General features: G+C 41.3%; 1 protein-coding gene across 4 annotated transcripts in view; it reads right to left on the minus strand.

The window, feature by feature from the left end:
- Nucleotides 1-19,386, minus strand: part of PAX3 (paired box 3) — a 132,547-nt gene that overhangs the window by 21,103 nt on the left and 92,058 nt on the right. For all 4 annotated transcript variants that reach the window (XM_006890277.1, XM_006890274.1, XM_006890275.1 and 1 more), the window contains exons 6-7: nt 14,092-14,257; nt 12,958-13,172 (exon numbers count right to left, since the gene is read on the minus strand). In XM_006890277.1, coding sequence (XP_006890339.1) covers nt 12,958-13,172; nt 14,092-14,257 — 381 coding nt within the window. The remainder of the gene's footprint in view (nt 1-12,957; nt 13,173-14,091; nt 14,258-19,386) is intronic.

Here is a 19,386-nt window from a genome sequence, read left to right on the forward strand (position 1 = left end):
GGTCATGGGGAGAGTGTGACCAGGATGCTCCTTAGAGTCAAGGATGGTGCACATCATCTCCCATATCTGTGTGTTGTTACGAGGGGCCGGGACTTGGAAAGGTGAAGGGTCGGCAGAAAAGAGGAAAACCCTTAGCAAGGTAGATTGACATAATAACTAACAATAGGCTCAAGTTATTAGAGATGATGATGATGATAGGACAGGATAGAACAAGGTTCAGATATGCTATTCATAGAGTCGCTATGAGTCACAGTTGACTCAGTGGCACCTAACAATAACAAATGTTCACAGATACTGACTCAATGAGTAGGTGTTGTTGGGTTTATTTGCAGAGAACAGCCTTGCAAAAGTAAGAATGAATGTACTTTAGGAAATGTTCTTCTGGGCTTTGAGGCATGGCAACACAAGCATTCATTAGGAGTCATGGAGATTTGTAGCAATTCTAAGATGTGAGCTACCTCAAAGAACAGGCTTCCAGGAATGAGAAGCTACTGTATCACTAAGTGAAACTCCTGTGTACCTTTATTCCCTTCAGTCCCCAATTCCAGGAGCACTGGATCAACAAGGATGTTGCTTTCCCTTCTCCACCTGAAAACTCACAGAGTTCTTGATCGTAAATTTGCCACATTGCCTACTACACAGGCAATTATATGCAGGCCAGCAATATACAAGTCTGTTGCAAAGCCACTTACATAACTTATATAACTCTATTACCTACAGAAATTAAAGCAGCCTCAGCAGACCTTAACAAAAGACTTAAATACAAATTATTTCAATTATTCTCTACTTGGGTTTCTTTAATCCTTTCCTGAGGAGCCCTAGTGGAGTGGTGGCTAAAACACTTGACTGCTTACCGCAAGGCTGATGGTTCAAGCTCACTAGCTTCTCCATAAGAGAAAGATTGAGATAGTCTATTTCAGTAAAGATATAGTGCCTCCAAAACTCTGTGAGACAGAACTACTACTCTATACACAAGGTCACTACGAGCCAGCGAACTCAGGGACTGTAGATTAGGTTTGCTAATTTCTACTCTTTGGGAGAGAGAAGAACCTCTGTGCATAAGATTCTGCTGCTTATGAAGTATCATGCTTATAACTGATCTTGTAATAAAGAACACAGACTATATATTTAGAAATGTGTTCCCGGGGGGCGGGGCTGGGCAGGGAGAGAAGTGTAGCAATCAATGAATGGAAATTCAAAATCTCTGTAAATGCTCGTTAAAATTATTTAAAAAAAAAAAAAGAAATGTGTTCCCATAGATATCATATTTTACTAAGTTAAAGCAAGAATAAAGACAATTCTCTCTGGAATAGGTGAAGGGTGGAACTGTCTGAAAGAAACAGATGATTAGACATTATATACATGACAACTAACAATCTAGAACAAGTTATATAATACAAAGTGAAGTGGGTAGGGTGAGGGGAAAAAATGTATCAATGAATGGATGAAACCCCAACCTTTCTGTGAACTTTTAACTAAAATAATAATTTTTAAAAATCAAAAAAGATAACTCTCAGAAAGGTCTGGTGTGGAAAACAATGTATATGAACTTTGCAAGTAAAACAAACACAAAAACAAGACAACTCTCTCCACTCCTAGTCCCATGGAATAAAGGATCACTGACTGATTTTTGTAGTAGGGATAGTATTATTTATTATTATTATTATTATTATTATTATTTGTGTGTGTAGCATCAAATCAGATCTGACTGGTACAGTAGGAGATTGCCCCTTCTTCTCCAACAGAGCATCTGGTGGATTTGAACCATGTACCTCTGGGATTGCAGTTCAGCTTCTTGCCAGTAGGCCACCAGAACTCCCTCTGTAGTAGGGAGTTTTTATGTTACTAGAATCCATATTAATGAGACAAAACACAGCCAAGGACAAACTCTATTACAGCTTCTCTCAACACCTTCTCCCAATATAAACAATAATCAAAATCCTACCCCAGTGGTATTGTTACAATCATTCTGTCAAAAGAATTTACACTTTAAAAGGGTTGAAATGGCCAATGATAAGTTATATATTTTTATATTTCAAAAAGCATTTAAATTTCCTAAGTATAACATTTCTCAACACAGCTCTCTGTAGAACAATTTTTTTAAGTATCTTCCAATGTTAACAAGCTTAATCAAATAGAAGCTAACCTCACGCAACTTAGCAGATGATGTGGGTAGTGTGTTCCTGGTAAGCGTGGAAATCTAGCAATTTTAACTATTAGAGCCCAAGCAGTTAGAGCCATATTGCTATTAATTTATCAAACTACTGACACTCTTTTTCTGTTCCTCTCTTATATGCCTTATCTAAACATTATTAAGCATCAATTCATACCCTTTTGTTTAAAAGTGCCCTTTTCCCACCAAGTTCTTATACAGAGAGTTAACAATGTGTTCAGGTAGAAAATAACACAGAGCATTATAAAAAGAAACCGGAAGCTGTGAGAAAATCAGGTAGATCATATTAGAAATTAAAGAATCATGAGTTTGGGCCACCATCCATGGCCCTAGAAACTGCTCCTTAAAACTTGGTAAGATTGGCTTTCTATGAAGATGGCGCCGAAAGCTAAGAAGGAAGCTCCTGCCCCTCCCAAAACTGAAGCCAAAGCAAAGGCATTAAAGGTCAAGAAGGCGTCCTGAAGGGCATCCACAGCCAAAAAAAAAGAAGATCCTTACATCATCCACCTTCCGGCGGCCTAAGACGCTGAGACTCCGAAGGCTGCCCAAATACCCCCAGAAGAACGCCCCCAGGAGAAACAAGCTTGACCACTGTGCTGTCATCAAATTTCCCCTGACCACTGAGTCAGCCATGAAGAAGATAGAAGATAACAACACACTTGGGTTCATTGTGGATGTCAAGGCCAACAAGCACCAAATTAAACAAGCTGTAAAGAAGCTCTATGACATTGATGTGGCCAAGGTCAACACCTTGATTAGGCCTGATGGAGAGAAGAAGGCCTATGTTCGACTTGCTCCTGACTATGATGCTTTGAATGTTGCCAACAAAATTGGGATCATCTAAACTGAGTCCAGCGGGCTAATTCTAAATATAAATTTTTCTCACCATAAGAAAAAAAAAACCACCTTGGTAAGATTGTATTGTACTCAACAAAAAGACTTCATGGCCAAGGTCCAAGTAAAGAAACATTGACCAAAACTTGCATATGCTTCCACGCTCAAGATGTGACAGAGACCTTGAGAGGATAACACCTGCTCTGATGCTGAAAGATAAGACACATAGTCTACAAAATTTTTCAAATTTTTTATTCAGACTAGTACTTTTCCCCCAAAACTGCACCAACCTTAGGAAATAAACCCTTATTTTTAAGATGATTAGGACCCAGTATCATTTCTCTGGATGATGCAAATGGCTAAGTGGTCATTTACTAACAAACACATTAGCAATTCAAACTCACCTAAAGGCACTCTTAGGGGGCTTTGGTAGCCGAGTGACAAGAAGCTGTGCTGCAGTCCCAAAAGCACACAGTTCTAATCCCACCAACTGCTCTGCAGGAGGAAGAGAGGCAATCTCCTCTTGTGCAATTAGCTGCCTCTAAAAACCTACCAGAAGGTCAGCTATGGCTTGGTTCCAACTCGCCAATACACAGCCACAACAACAACAAAGGATCTCCTAAAAAGAATGCCGTTCAAATTCACTAGCTGCTCCAAAGGGGGACGGGTAATCTCCTCGCCCATGCAATTTACTGCCTTTGAAAAGCCCCTGGAGGGTCAGTCATGGGTGGGTTCTAACTCAACAGCACACAACAATAACAGCAAAGCTACCTAGGAAGAAAGATCTGGGCACTACTCTCGCTATTCTAAAAGGCCACATTCTCAAAACCCTGCAGAACATCATTCTCTCCCATAACACATGAACTGGCCATGAGTTTGAATCGACTTGAAGGCAAAGGTTTGGTTTTGGGGTTTTGAATTGTTCTAGAATTCTCAAAGAGAAAAATGGACAAGCTAAGCAGCAGCAGCATCATTATTGCCGACCTTCCAACAAGTTTTCAGAGGCTGTAAATTGCACCAAAGGAGAATACTCATCTTTCTCCTTTCAGAGCAGCTGGGGGATTCGAACCTTTGGGCTGTCTATGTGCTGGCAACACAACTGCTTATCCACTAGGCCACTGTAGCTCCCTAAATGATAATACAATATGGTATGTGTTTTAATATGATACAAACACTATAACTTACCAGTAGAGGCTAAGACAAGAAATTATACCTGGAAAAGTCACAAAGTGTTTTTACATTGACCAAGAATTCTCCCCATGGAGTCAAACAAATAGAGGATCAGCTCTATTGAGGATGTTCAAATCAGAGAACAGAAGCAATTATTTAATGGCATTTTTTTTAATGCGAACTCATGAATGAGGCACAGTATTTTGTCTGGGGCTTTAAAATACTTTATTTCAGTTCATATCCCTCCTGAGAATTTTTTAAGTATACATAATACTCGCCAAGGGAATCTTGTTAAGATTCAGTATATCCAGGAGGCGAAAAGGCAAGGTCTCAGCAGGGCTTCAAGCCAGTTCAAAGCTCTAACTGGGTGGGGGAGGAGAATAAAGAGATATGTTTCATTAAATCACATCCTCTCCTTTCAATTCCTTCAGCCCTGAGAAGTGGCTGCCCAGCTGAAAAACTGTCCCTTCAGTCTGGTAACCCTACCCTGTAAATCTGCAAAATGCCCCGATGCCGTCTTTTCCATTGGTCAGTGCGGACGATGCAATCATGAATCACAGAAACTCTAATTGACTGAATTCTAGCTAAATGTCAAGAGTAATTTTTAAATATTTACTGTGCATTGGAAAACACACACCTCTGATGAAACCCAGACTGTTTTGCAGAGACAAATTCTTTGGGGGGGGGGGAACAACACAAATAAACAAAAAATAGTACACAACTAATGACTGAATCAAGTCTTCTAAGTCTGCAAGGCACAAAGCCCACATTCAGCCCCTAATTGAATAAATATGCAAGTATTCAGATTTCTGTAGATATTGCCATTTTGCAAATGCAGTAATAAATTAAAAGCTTTACATTGCATTCCAACCACATATAAAGGGTTGATTCAGACCACTGGCCTCACACTCGACTCCAGCCCAGCTTCTCTGTGTAGAACAGACTACAAAGAAAAACTCTTCTCCTCGCAGCTCAGTTACAGCAATCACACTCAATCTTCCCCCTCCTCAATGGCTAGAGGAATTTCAAATGGGCCTAAAACCCATGGCACTGTTGCAGTTGATCTGTCCAAGGTAGAGGAGAACACAGTTGACAGATGTTCTCTTTAGATCAACAGACACGCACGCGAAAAGATTTCATTCCGCACAAAAGGGGTTTTTGTGGCTCATGTCAGGGACATGATGTAATATCTAGTCACTGGCTGTTGTCATCCTTCCCACCCCCACCCCCCCCACTTTCTTTCAGAAAGGAGATTTTGGCCAAGTAATTGTTTCTCTCCGAGTTCTCCAGATACATAACTAACTCAAGAAGTTATGGTTAAAGCTGACATAAACCAGGGCTTTCCTTATAGTCTATAAGGGTAGCAACCACAGTCTTAAGCACAAAAACCAAAGGCACCAGGTCAATTATCGTGTACACCAACTCAACAAATGGGCTAACAACAATGTTTTCATCATGGAGCAGAACATCTCCACAACCTAATATGGCAGGATGGAAACACACACAGGGCCAACAGTTATTCTCATGACACTGAAACAGGCTCCTTTGCAGTCACAAACAGTCCTGAGCCTTTGTAAACAAGAGAGGTTTCTGACGCTCGGGAGGGAGCTTCAGTGCTCTAGTCATGCAGAGAGACACTCAAGCATTTTGAGAGGTTGCCATTTTTGTGCAGAGTCCCTCTTTGTCCAAGCTTTGTGTGACACCCAACCAAGTTCTTGAATAAAAACCATCTCTCCCTTCCTTCCACAGATGAATTTCTGGAGAAATTCCTTTATAGGGAGGGAGAAATAACCTCCATCAGGAAAGGGTAGGATGGCAGGCCACTTGCTCATCCGGTTCTTCACCGTGAAAAATGGCAGGTGGAAGCCAGGGTTTGTAACCTGTGTGTGAAACGGACTAAACAAACAGCCTCCCGACAAGATTTACCATCAAGGAGCTTCTGGATGTGTGTCTGCGGTCAACAATGCCCAGAGAAAAAATAGTTCTCCTGAAAGAGAAGCTAGCCCAGCCACGAGGAAAACCTTACTTATTTTACAGGCATCGCTAATTCAAGAGAAGGTGAAGAAATTATTACACAATGGTCCAAAAGATTTTCTCCCTATATTAGCCAAAAAAGTACCTGGTAGAATCATTCTTAATGACTATATCTCAGCCCCTCAGCAAGCTGAACCCTCGTGAGTCAGCCTCTGCACCTTCACTCTATGACCATCTCGCTGTAAATTGTTAAAAGACCTGTGCTCATTGTTAACACTGCAGTCCAAAGAAGACAAGCAAAATCAAAAGCAGTCTTGAGTTCTGTGTACACTTATTAACACTTAAATGCTTCTCCCTAATAAGTTTCAGGATTAACAAATGTTTGTCAAAAGAAACTGTGCTGAGCAATTGAAATCTAATTTGAAATGGAACCATGATAGTCTAATACATATATGCATGAAATGGAAAAGCAGACTAACAGGCGTAGCTGACACCAAATATGCAATTTACATACATTACACACTAATAATCTCAATTTTCATATTATTCTTTAAAAGCAAGTGGGTGGGTGGTAGTGTTAAAGGTTTTCTTTTGTGAAATGGATATGAGAACAAAAGTTAGTCTTGCTATCTTAAGCCATTAACCACAACCTTGTTCATCTGAAAGTCTCTCTCTCTCCTTCATGGGTCTATTTCAGAGAGGACACCCCATCAACCGTAAGGTTGTGATGATTCAACCCGACGTAAGAGATAAGCCTGATGAGATCTGCAGACCTACTCTTTATTCCTGAGGTGCCGAGTGGTGAGTGAACATCAGAGATTTCTTCCAGCACTTTTAAGGCTGCTACACAAATCTTTATGAGAATATTTCCCCCGTTGATTATCCATGAAATAGGACAGGTGTACTGGTTATTCAATTACATCTTACCCAAGACCTGGCCAAAATATGAAAAGAGTTTTCTGAACATAGGTCTTACCATGGAGATTTATTAAGAACAGTTAAAATTCTCTAAAACAAACTTTTTTTGGTAATTTAAGCCTATTTTCTTTTCTTTTTTTTTTTTGTCATTGGTTTCACTCATAAACTAGAAACCCAACTCTACCCATCTGCTCTAAACATAAATGTGTTCATAATAATCCAGATTTATACCAAATGTATTTTTAAGTATCACTGAATTGAGAGAGTACTCAAAATTTATGGCCTCTGAGGTTGCAAACAGGACTTCCTCTTTTTAAGAAGGAAAGTGCTTGAATTGAACATAGCAAAGGCTCAGAAAGCTTCTTGGGTATCAAATGGCTCCATACAAAAAAAAAATGTCAATGATATAGAGTAAATGAATCAAAACCATATGGATCAAATTTTCCCTAAAATACACAGTTTGAAAAATTGAGGAAAAGTGCTTGGCACAATGTGTTTTCGGTTTTACCAAACCCAAAACATTTGAAGAATCATTTGCGCTGGTTGATGAACCCTAAATGCAGCCAACTTGGCCCACTTTTGTATACTACAGAGCAATAGAAAAACTTCCTAAAAATCGTGTAGCTCTCTGATCCTGCATTTCACTCCAGAAATCATTAGAAGCTGTCACCAAAGAACTGTGGAGTCTATCAAAATAGGGTGGGGTTGGGGTATGAAATGATAAAAGTTTGTTAATTGCATTATCCTTGTTTTGAGGGGATTGTGCTTTGTGTGTTTTAGGGGTGGGGGAACAGTGAGGGTTGTATTTCATGCAAAGGAAAGCTAATGAGTAGAATATGGGCCAAATGTTAATTAGCCTCATGTCTTGAGCATATGGTAGTATTTCCTTGGCACTCCCTGGTCCAAGTCAGCATTCCTTTCCCTCCTGCACATGCAAGAGCTGGGTCCATACCATCTTGGTACGGAAGGGAAGGAAACCATCCACACTTCCCCAGGCTCTGCGTTCTCCCCGACACCAAGAGAACACAGCCTTTCAAAAGAAGGCTGCTACTGCAGGGGGAAGCCCTGGCTAAAGTAGAATGAGTTTCTTCTTAAAGTGTGTTTGGTCACTTGTCACAAGTTCCATCCCTTGAAGGAGTTATGTGAGGCAGATAATCACCACTATCCAGAGACAGGGGAAATATTAAGGTCATTATCCTATCCCCGGGTTGACCATCATGGAGCAAAAATCTCCTGTGGTCCATACAGAAAAATGAGCTATCTAATCTCATGCTATCTATTAATTCTTTGACTTCAAAAATGAATAAATAAATAACCCATTCAGCAGCAATGAACCTATTGCAAATCCTACCTATTATGGTTCATGATTTCTAGGTTTCAATGGTAAGCAAGACATTAAATTCAATGACACCAAAGAAATCCAGTAAAATGCACGAATAATTAAAGTATCTTAAATAGCTTCCATCAAAGAGGTTGTTATCAGTATTAGAGCCCATGGAAAACTTCTCAGGACCCACAAATCAAAGGTGTAATTTGTGTTCACAGAGGAATTTGTAATGCTCAGAACAGAGACTTGGCTCTAAGCTCAAGCACTAACTCGTGTGCTATTTACATGTCAATGCTGAGTTGGACTCAGTTTCCCGTAAGTGTGATAGGGAATATTCCCAATACGTAATTGTTGATTTCAGAACAAGGTAACTTGCCAATGTTTAAATGGTTTACAAACTATTTAGATAGCTTGAGAAAAAAATATGGCCAAAGTTCCTGAAAGATTGGGTCATTATTCTGCAGTTTAGAATGTCTCACTCAGACGTGTCTCATGACAACTCATCACTACCCCAGTCAGATTGCACTGATGTGACCTGCCTGAGTCCCTGCTCCATTCCGATCCCTCACAAAGCTGAGCCCATCCCTAAGAAAAGGGCTGAGAGATCCTTGAGAATTGAATACTTGAGAAAAATGGAATCAGATAACTCAAGCTCCCTGCTCCTTTTCCCCCCTGGAGTCTGTTTCTTCTTCAGCCAACTCTGTTGTAATGGATGACTTAGCTGGGAGTCAAGATCCCAAGTTCTAGTCTCACTTCAGCTCTGTGGCCTTCAGCAGGCTACAGTCTCTTTGGATCTCCTGTGGTTTATCTACTAAAGGCAAAAGAATAAGAGGTAGAAGGATAAGACAGGAAGATGAGAAATAATAACCTCAGGGGAGCTTGGTGGCCTAGTGGCAAAAAGCTGCACTGCAATCCCAGAGGCACACAGTTTGAATCCACCAGATACTTTGCTGGAGAAGGAGGGGCAATCTCCTCCTGTACCAGTCAGATATGCTTTGAGGGTACACACACAAAAAATATTAAAATTAAATTAAAATTAAACAAAGATTATCACCACTGGGCCAATTGGCAGCATCAGGATGTATGGTGAAGAGATTGAGATTGTTCACAGCTTTAGTTTGCTCGGCTCCACAGTCAACACTCTTGGCACCAGTAGCCAGGAAACCAAAAAACGTATTGCGGCGGGAAAGTCTGCTGTTAGGGACCTCTCCAAAGTACTGAAGAGCAATGGTGTCTCTCTGGAGACAAAGGTGTGTCTGATACAGGCCATGGTCTTTGCAATCACTTGTTATGCATCAGGGTTGGACGATGACTAGGAAGTATAGAAGGAGAATTGATGCCTTTGAGAATAGTATTAAATGTCCCATGGACTGCCAAGAAAACAGATTCATCCTGGAGAGGGATAAACCAGGCTGCTCCTTGGAGGTACGGATTATGGGGCTTCGTCTAACATACTTTGGACATGTTGTAAGGAGGGACAGGTCCTTGGAGAGGGACATCATGCTTGGGAGGGTGGAGGGGAAGGACCTCTATGAGGTGGATTGATTCAATGACTGGGATAAGTAGGATAGGTGTGTCGGAGACAGTGCGATTGGCACAGGATAGAGCAGGGTTTAGGGCTGTTGTACATAGGGTCGCTATGAGTTGCAAGCGACTCAACAGCACATAACAACAACAATAACTTCAACATAAAAAACTAAAACTAAAAAAAATACAACTAACTACTGTTCAGTCAGTCTCAAATCATGGTATTCTCGTGTGTGTGATAGTAGAACAGCTCTATATGGTTTTCAAGGTGGTTACCTTTTAGAAGTACATGGAACTGCCGGACTTTCAGAGAGCAGTCAGATGTTCGACTCTTCACACCCCCTAGTGACTCTTAATCCTAAAATCTGTTCCATTTGTAGCATTATGAGACCCAATGAACTAATAAGAATTTCAAAAATGAGCCAAAATCACTGCCACCAAGTCAATTCCAGCTCACGGCGACCCTCCAGTGGGTTTTCAAGGCCATAAATCCAAGGAGACTGTGCATCTTTTTCCTGAGGAGCAGCTGGTGGGTTTGAACCACTGGCCTTTCAGTTAGTATTCCAATATAATGCCACCATGGTTCCTTTAATTAGCATTTCAGCAGTGACAAAAGGGCCTGCACCCTTTCCTTACTTTTCTCTTTAGATGAACCACGCTATTTAGCATGAAATTATTTCTTCAAATCATTTTTAAGAACATTAGCAAAGCAAAAGTAGGTCCCTGTAGCTTAAGTTGACACCTTCCTGAGAAGTGGTCAATCCCAAAGGCTCGAGAGGTCTGAGCTGTAACCCCAGTTCTCCTCCTGTGTTGTTCAGTGAACATGTTTGGTAATATACTCTACTCATTGTCTTTCATCCTCCGCTGGCCTAAGAAAGTCAGGCAAAGCTTCACATTTCTGTCTCTTTGCTAACTCATTGGGAAGACTACAAGAAGTAGCAAAGCATTAATTCCTTGTGCTGGTTGAGGCAGAAACGTGTGTTAGTAAGCAGACTATCATGGATATCTGCAATATAATAAGCAGGGAATTAGCATAATATATAAGAGCATAGTAAAGAAATGCCAGAAAAGTGGCCAGTGGAATTTTCCATTGCCTGATATTGGACAGATTCCCACCCTACCGCCAACCCAGAAATCATAGCCAGGCTCTGAATCAAGGATTAACAGCTTCATGATCAAAATCCAACAGTTCCACTCACAGAACTCTTACATAATAGAGGAGAGTACACGTATCATACGAGATAATGTGTGTGTATATAACTACTAGAAACTAGCTATTCACTTCTCTAATGTAGGTGGGTGTTGTGATTTGGATTACGATTAACTTGAACAAGGCAGTAAGGCATGCCACAGAAATCCCAGCTCCCACCGAACAGGAACTGTTAGGGTCAGAATTGACTTTTATTAAAACTTTTAACTAAATCATGTTCACAAAATGTTTTTCCACGGCCGAACACAACTTGCTAAAAGCTGCTGAGATAACCACTTTTGAAGTCCCTGCTGGAGCATAACCGAAGCGGATATGCCCCTGAATCTAACCATTTTTCAGATGAGTCTGTGCATTCAAGTCCCCGATCTTCCTGCAAAATAACATCCACAAATGCCAGCACTTGAAAATTAAATTTATGAAAGTCCCGTAAGAAACACTGTCATTGTTTTCATGTTGCGATTTTTCCAACTGAAGTTTAAGGCTCTCTCTTATTTTCATTCTTTTTAATCCCAGGATGTGCTATAGGAATCTATGAAACTTAATTACATTTACTGTTACCCAAAAAAAGGGGGAGGGAGGGTGGAGTATGAACGTTTGCCTTTAGGCAGAAATGTTTATTTCATTGCCTTTGCTGTTCAGTCTTTTCAACTCCAAGGGCTTTGAACTTTTCAGCTTCTGAGTTATCACCATTGAGCAGAGCCTAGGAAGGCCACTTCCGAGATGCAAACCACAAGTTGAAGAAAACGAAGAAGGCAAAGATATCCGAGTCGTTATTTTGGCCACCCTTTGTGCCATTAAAATCTCATTTTCTGCCTATTAGGATGCCCTCTTGGTGTTTGGGCAGCAGTGATAGTCCGTGATTAGTGTGTAATTGAGGATAATTGTCTTTTCACTTTTCATTTGTGTCATTCTGAGCTTCTCTCTGTTTTTCTAGCCACCGAGAGGAAGACGGGGGTTGAGAAAAGATAAAGCTGTTAAAACTCTCACTCTTGGCCCTGAAGAGATTCCCGATTGTAATTATAGATTGCAGCTCCTTTGTGTGACATTTCTCCAAATTTCGTGGGCAGCTCTTCTCACCACCTGGGCCAAATGCACTCTAATAAAATCAGGCGATCTGTATTTAAACAACTGCTAATAATGTCAACCTTAGACAGATGCCACATGTAGGAAATTTATCCAGCCCTCTGACATGCAATCAAGGCAATTTATTAATATGCTCTCCCAAGAAAAGCTCAGAGTCCAATGCAAATTAAAAAAACAATTATGATACTCAAATATTTATATATTCCCAAAGAGCAGTAATTCCCCTAATGTGTGCGTTTATAACTCATTTACTCTCAAGATCTGCATAGTCATCAGCTGGGTCTCACTCCACACAATTGATTGGCTTCCTCTCCCATTGTTTTTGTTTCGTGTTTTCTTATGAGGTGTGTTTGCTCACAAGCCCATCAGCTGACCAAATACCATAAAAGGCGGGGTGGAGGGGGGCGATCCCTTCCAATGTTTGTGAGCTTCTTAACCAAAGCCCAGAATGAGGGATGGGGGAGATCACACATGGCATACGCCTTGACAATTAAGTATAAACACAAAGGTTCCATGGTTGCATTTTTTAAAAGTCACTTGGATCTTAAGTCGAAGCTACAATTTCTGATGCAGCCAGTAGGCAGGGTGGAGAGAAAGGAAACCAGGAAACTGAAATCATGTGGCTCGTATAAAGAATACATTATGGTTTAAATTTGGCAATGCATGACACTCCTGCCTCGGGGAATTGACTATTTGGTTCTGGTATACAGCAAATCGTCTGTCTGGAAAAGCGGGACTGACCTGAGGTGAAAGGCCATTGCCAATGGCGGGGTTCATGGGGTTGGAGGGCCCGGACGGAGGTACAAAGCTGTCCGTATAGCTGGAAAATCCGTGCCTGGTGCTGGGCAGGCAGTAGGCAGAGCTGCCCTCCGGGTTGGAAGGAAGGGTGCTTTGGTGGACAGTGCTCGGAGGAAGTGGCTGAGGTCTGTGGACGGTGCTGCTGGGATCCGACACGGCTGCAATGGAGGAGATTGTCGGCCATAAGGTTCCTTTGTAGCAAGCTCAGTGCAAAAGTTCACAAGTCACAGGCATCAGTTGTGTCTTGTTATTACACACCTAATCTAATTCATACCCAGACTAGTCTTGGTCAGATCACATGTGAATCCCACACTGCACTTCCTAACCTCTTCCTATAGGCTTGCTCCCAACACACACACACAGCCACATCTCTGCACACAGTTTGCAAGAGCATAACTCATTTATACACTCCCGTGACAAAGTCACCCAGACTTTCAAGGTAGAAATTGCCTTCATAAATCCCGTGACTACTGTGGTTCTGCGTATCATCTATCAAAGGTGAGATTCACCCAACTCAAAATCCTAAATCTCAAATTTCTTATCAAGTAAACAAGTACCTAGACGGTAATGAAATCGTATCATTTTAAATGTCTCAAATATTATCTTTTAATCCAAAAATGAAGCCTTATCATGTAACGTGATCCCAACTCACCTCTGCATACTATTAAAGAATTGCTTCTTCTAAACTGCCCATCGCTCTATTACCGCCACAGGCAGTAAACATCTATCAGTGTCTCTGTCTGCAAACAACTGCAGACTAAAGAACAAATGTTCGGGAGAAAATTTAACACAAGAAAGCAAATTGGTGTGTTTATGTAGGATGGCTGTTTGGCTTCCTTTTGTTGCTTTCAAGATCGAATCATGCAATCAGCTTACACGACAAGCCAATTTCTCTGGAGAGACTCAGGGAGGCCAGAAAACAAACTATGTTTCTGCAACATGGTAAATGGGTATATTCAAGATGTGCCGAGGTGATACAGTCCGCATAGAGACAATCATCATGGCAGCATCCTAGGAGGACTACCCCGTAGGAGAGAAGGCAGTCCAATGTTCATCCTCCCCCACCCTCCTCTGTACCTTGTGGAATCGACGTGGGCTGGTAAGAGGTCTCCGACAGCTGGTATGTTGGCAGAGTCGGCATGGCAGTGGGGGGGAATCCTCCGGGAATGAGATGGTTGAAAGCCATCAGTTGATTGGCCCCAGCTTGCTTCCTCCATCTTGCACGGCGGTTGCTAAACCAGACCTATGGATTTAATTTAAAATTTGAGGATCTCGCTGATGAAATAATAGTACATTCTTAATGAATTTTTCATGCTAAGGCAGATTAAAGGCCCCTTACTGACAGGGCAAAGAGATGCAAGAGCCTTTCACCTTCTGTGTTGCTGGAAAGAACCCCTGGGGGAGGGGAGAGGAAAGTTCAATCTCAAGGTCAGCAGAGGGGCTTCAAAGACTCTCTGCAGTCCTGCAGCGGTTCCCCTCATGAGCCCTGTCGTGGCCATAAGCAGGGGTGGCTTAGCAGGAACTGCCAACTTCATGTATCACAGCATCTTAGAAGGATCCAAGGATCCCTTGACCCCACCTGGCTCATGTTCTGTGTTCAGCCTTAACCTCCACACTGAGTCTTTCTGTTTACGTTTCTATCAGTCTCTTTCTGCTCTTCTGCCATCAGTCTATGCATAAATCTGGTACCGCTCCATCCATGCACTAGAAGAGGAAGGGCCACCTTACCAAGTCTTTCAAGTGTGAGGTCCTGCACTGGATTCAACGGGAATAGTAGGAAATTCTGATAGGCTTGCTCAGAGAAAGCTGTGCTCTAACCCAAAGGCTAGCCCACTCTGGTGGTTCGAGACCACCAGTGGCTCCATAGTCTCCTCCAGAGATTTGCAGGGTCATAAAGTCGATGGACAGTCAGCTATGACTCAGTTCCAAGTTGGTGCCAATGAGTGGAGCTTAATCAATGAGAATAAATGCCCAAGTGAGAAATATTTGAACAATAACGTGTTTGGGTTAGGAAGACGCCTTAAATATTTTATTGTTGTTGTTAAGTGTCGTTGAGTCGCACGTGACTCATAGTGACCTTATGAATGAAAGTCCTCGACATTTGCATGACTTTCATCCTTGATCCAGGTTCATAGGGTTTCCGGAGGCAAGCTATTAGGGAAGTAGATGCCACTTCTGCTTCCAACCTTAAATATTTAGTTCACTTATTATTTTTTTCAACAATAGCTTGAAACGTCTACTCAATGCAAACTGCTGTACTAATCAGATACATTCAGTGCCTTCCAGGAATTCAAAGCCTGGGTATCCTAAGAGTAGAAGGATTAAAAAAGGCAATGAGATCAGCTAGAAATGTAACTGAACATCTAAGCATTGTGGATTGACGTATAAGGTCTTTAATCACCCTCGTAATCTCACCCTAATCTGCAAGGTTTATGCAGAGAACTTTGGGATTTCTCTCAAGGTGCACACAGAGTGTTTCCCCAAAATTGGAAAAGACTTCTACCAATTAAAGATATGTGCAGCAGTCTATTGCATGCCAGGGTTCTAAATAAAAGGTCAGCAGTTCTAACCCACTAGCTGCTCTGAGCCGATCCTCCAGTAAAGATGTGCTGCCTCGGAACCAACGAACAGTTGCTATGAATTAGAACACGCTTGACTGCAGAGGGTTCATTTCTAAGGCAAAAGCTGCTCAAAGCCTTACTGTAGAGGAAGCACTGAGAGCTAGAAGATTAAAGAGACTGGGTAAGGCAGGATCCTTGCACTGGAGGGATTTGCAACCTTGTTCAAGTCCACAAAATGTTTCTGAGCATCTTTTTATCTATGCTGAATTCTGGACAACAGGCATGAACAAAACACTATAATCCTTTTCTCATGAAGCTCGTAGCAGATTCAAGGGAGTCGAAAATAATTACTCATTGGGCATAGAAGATACAAAGAAACTTCAGGGTGGAGAGAGAATTGCAGCTCATTTTTAAAGGTTGGATAGAATTTTGAGGAAGTACTACAAAAGAGTACAGGGTAAGAAAATGCATGTTCCAGAATCAGAGAATAGAACATAAAAGATGGGATGCTGAGGAAATGATGGTTCCATGGCAGAATTCTCACCTTCCACATGGGAGACCCCGGTTCAATTGCCAGCTAAGGAACCTTGTGCTCAGCTAAGCTCTCACTGTGGTGCTGGCCTGGGTGCTACTTTACTACTGAGCCAGATTCCAGCAGAGTTTCTAGATAAAGGTAGACTAGGAATAAAAGCCTGGAGACCTGCATCCAAAACTCAGCCAGTGAAAACCATACGGACCAAAACGATTCGATCCACAACTGACAGTGGGGGTCATGGGGGACCAGATAGTGCTTGCTTCTGCCATGAGTTGTGGGCCAACTCAATTTCAGATAATAAAATAAAATTTTATTTCTTTATAAAATACTGCTGGCAATTATATAATTTGTCAATTTTTTTAAAGTCAAATCCTCTAAGAAAGAAGAAATCCCTCTCTTCTGGAAGAGGAAAGCTTAGTTTAATAAATACTCCACCAAGGCAACTACTTAAATATTTGTGATGATTAATTCAATATTTTTTCTTTTTTAAAAAATTATTATTTTTTATGTGTGTACCATCAAATTGGATCTGACTGATACAGAAGGAGATTGTCCCTCCTTCTTCAGCAGAACATCTGGTGGATTCGAACTGCACACCTCCGGTATTGTAGTGCACTAGGCCGCCAGAGTTTGTCCCAATTTTTTTTTAATATTTCTCTGCTCTGTAGCCATTGTTTTTAGATATTGGTCAGAGCAGCTGTTTGAACTTCCCATAATTATTAACATTTAACTTTGGAATAGGAAAAGAAGGTAAGTCAATATTTCTCCATGTTGATACATAAATGAGTTAACATTCTATTTAACTTAATACATTACCACCTAGGATAATAGAACCAAGAACCGCATTTGATTTCAGGGCTACATCAGTTGCACTTTCTCCCTCCAAGTCCAAGTGTCTATTAACATGACTCCCAGAGGCATCAGGGCAGGAAAACCATTTTTGGGAAAAGTGCTTAGAACAGATCAAAACAGCCTAGGAGGTTAGGAATGAGAAACTGTGACTGTGTTCACTCCTGAGTACCCTTTAATGTAGTCACATGCTGTAGTCATGGTCTATGTTAGTACCTTAAGACTGAGGGAGTGCACCTGGCTCAGGTGAAAGGGTCTTGCAGACCTCACCAAACCAAGCTATGTGAAGCACACCTCCAGCTTTATGTACTGGGCTTGGAAGAGAGCTGAATTTTCAAAAGGTCTAATATGAACATAAGTCATTCAAGCTTTCTATTAATAGTTATGATTCTGCTGTCGAGACCTTTGACAAAGAATTAGACAGCTTTAACTTTCACCATTGTCACAGCATGTTTCCAATATCCCTGTGCTGATTATTTCTGCAAATTTTAAATAAATTAACCAAGTCTCATTTGCCCAGGTAGTAGCTATGCTTGATCTCCCCATCAACTTCAACCTGCTTTTTATCCAAAAATGAGGAGGACTTAAAGCACTTGTTACAGAGGATCAAATACAGCCTTCAATATGTACTGCGTCTCAATGTCAAGAAGACAAAGATTCTTTCCACTGGATTGACAGGCAACATCATGACAGATGGAGAAAAGATTGAAACTGTCAACAACTTCCTCTTGCTTATATCTATACTTAACACCCTTAGTACCAGTCGTCAGGAAATAAGGAGATGCATGCATTGCATTGGGAAAGCCTGGAGTTAGAGACTTCTCCAAATTATTGAGGAGTAATGATGTCAGTTTGAGGACTAAAGTGTGTCTAGTTCAAACCATGGTCTTTCTAATCATTTGCTATACATCTGAGAACTGGTCAATGAATAAGGATGACAGAGGGTAAAATTGATGCTTTTGAGATGTGATGTTGGAGAAGAGCACCAAACATCCCATGGAATGCCAAAAGATCAAACAAATATGTCTTGGAAAGGGTACAGCCAATGTGTTCTTTGGAGGCAAAGATGATAAAGCTTCACCTCCCATACTTCAGGTGTGTTGCTAGGAGGGACTATTCCTGGAGAGAGATATGTATCTCAGAAAGGTAGAGGGTCAGTGAAGGAGAAAAAGATCCTTGACCAGGTGGATTGACATGTGACCATCTCAGTGGGCTCTAATGTGTCAGGAGGTGTGTGGACAGCACAGAATAGGACAGGGTTCAGATCTGTTGATTATAGGGTGGCTATGAGTTGACTTGATGTCACCTAACAACAACAGTATTATCCAAAGTGCATTCCAACTCCACCTAACCCAATTTTGTAAATCCAAAATGTCTTTGATCACAGGGACTTTTAGGGAAATTCTGCATGACATTATGATGGCAGATGCAATAGCAAAATAAGCCCACTGCAGTCAGGCTGATTCCAAGTCACAGCAACCCTGCATTGGGTTTCCAAGGCTATAAATCTTTACAGAAGGATATTCTCACCTTGATTCCTTGGATTCAAACCACTGGCCTTTTCATTTAGAAGCACAAGTAACATACTATACACCAGAGCTCACATACAGAAAAGTAGGCCTTTTTCAAAACTCATAGAACTGTAGGGGGGAAAAAAGACTTGAACCAACTATGGCAGAAGATCAGACTAAAGATAGATTATATCTCAATATCAAGCAGACAAAAATGTTCACCATTGGATCAATAGGCAACATTATCACAGATGAAGAAAAGCCTGAAGTTGTCAAGGACTTCATCTTACTCAGATCCACAATCAACATTTATCATAACATCACTCAAGAAACCAAAGGACATGTTGCCTTGGGAAAATCTGCAGTCAAGGACCTCTCCAATGTGCTAAAAAGCTAGAATGTCCATTTAAAGACTAATGTGTGTCTGCCCCAAGTCATGGTATTTTTCAGTTGTTTCTTAGCCATCTGAACATTGGACGATGAATAAGGTTGACAGAAGAAGAATTAATGCCTTTGAATCTTGCTGTTGGAGAAGAGTACTGAACATACATGCCATGGACTGCCAAAGGAACAAACAAGACTGGCGTAGAAAAAGTGTGACCAGTGTGTCAAGGACAGTGAAACTTCATTTCACATACTCCGGGTATTGTTTCAATTCTTGGAAAAAGGCATCATGCCAGGAAGGGTAAAAGATCATAGAAAGAAAGGAAGAGCCTCAAGAAGATGGACTGACACACAGTGACCGTGACAGTGACCGTTCACGATGAGTCTGAGCATATCCAAGACCATGAACATGGTGCCAGAAAGGACAAGGATCCGATTTCTTGTTCACAGGGTCACTATGAGTCGTAGTCAACTTGATGGCACCCAACAATAACAACCAGACGTCAGGAGATCAGAAGACATGTTGCTCTGG

The sequence above is a fragment of the Elephantulus edwardii genome, unplaced genomic scaffold, assembly GCF_000299155.1.
Source record: "Elephantulus edwardii isolate Elephantulus edwardi_28Jun2011 unplaced genomic scaffold, EleEdw1.0 scaffold00087, whole genome shotgun sequence".
Taxonomy (NCBI): Eukaryota; Metazoa; Chordata; class Mammalia; order Macroscelidea; family Macroscelididae; genus Elephantulus; species Elephantulus edwardii.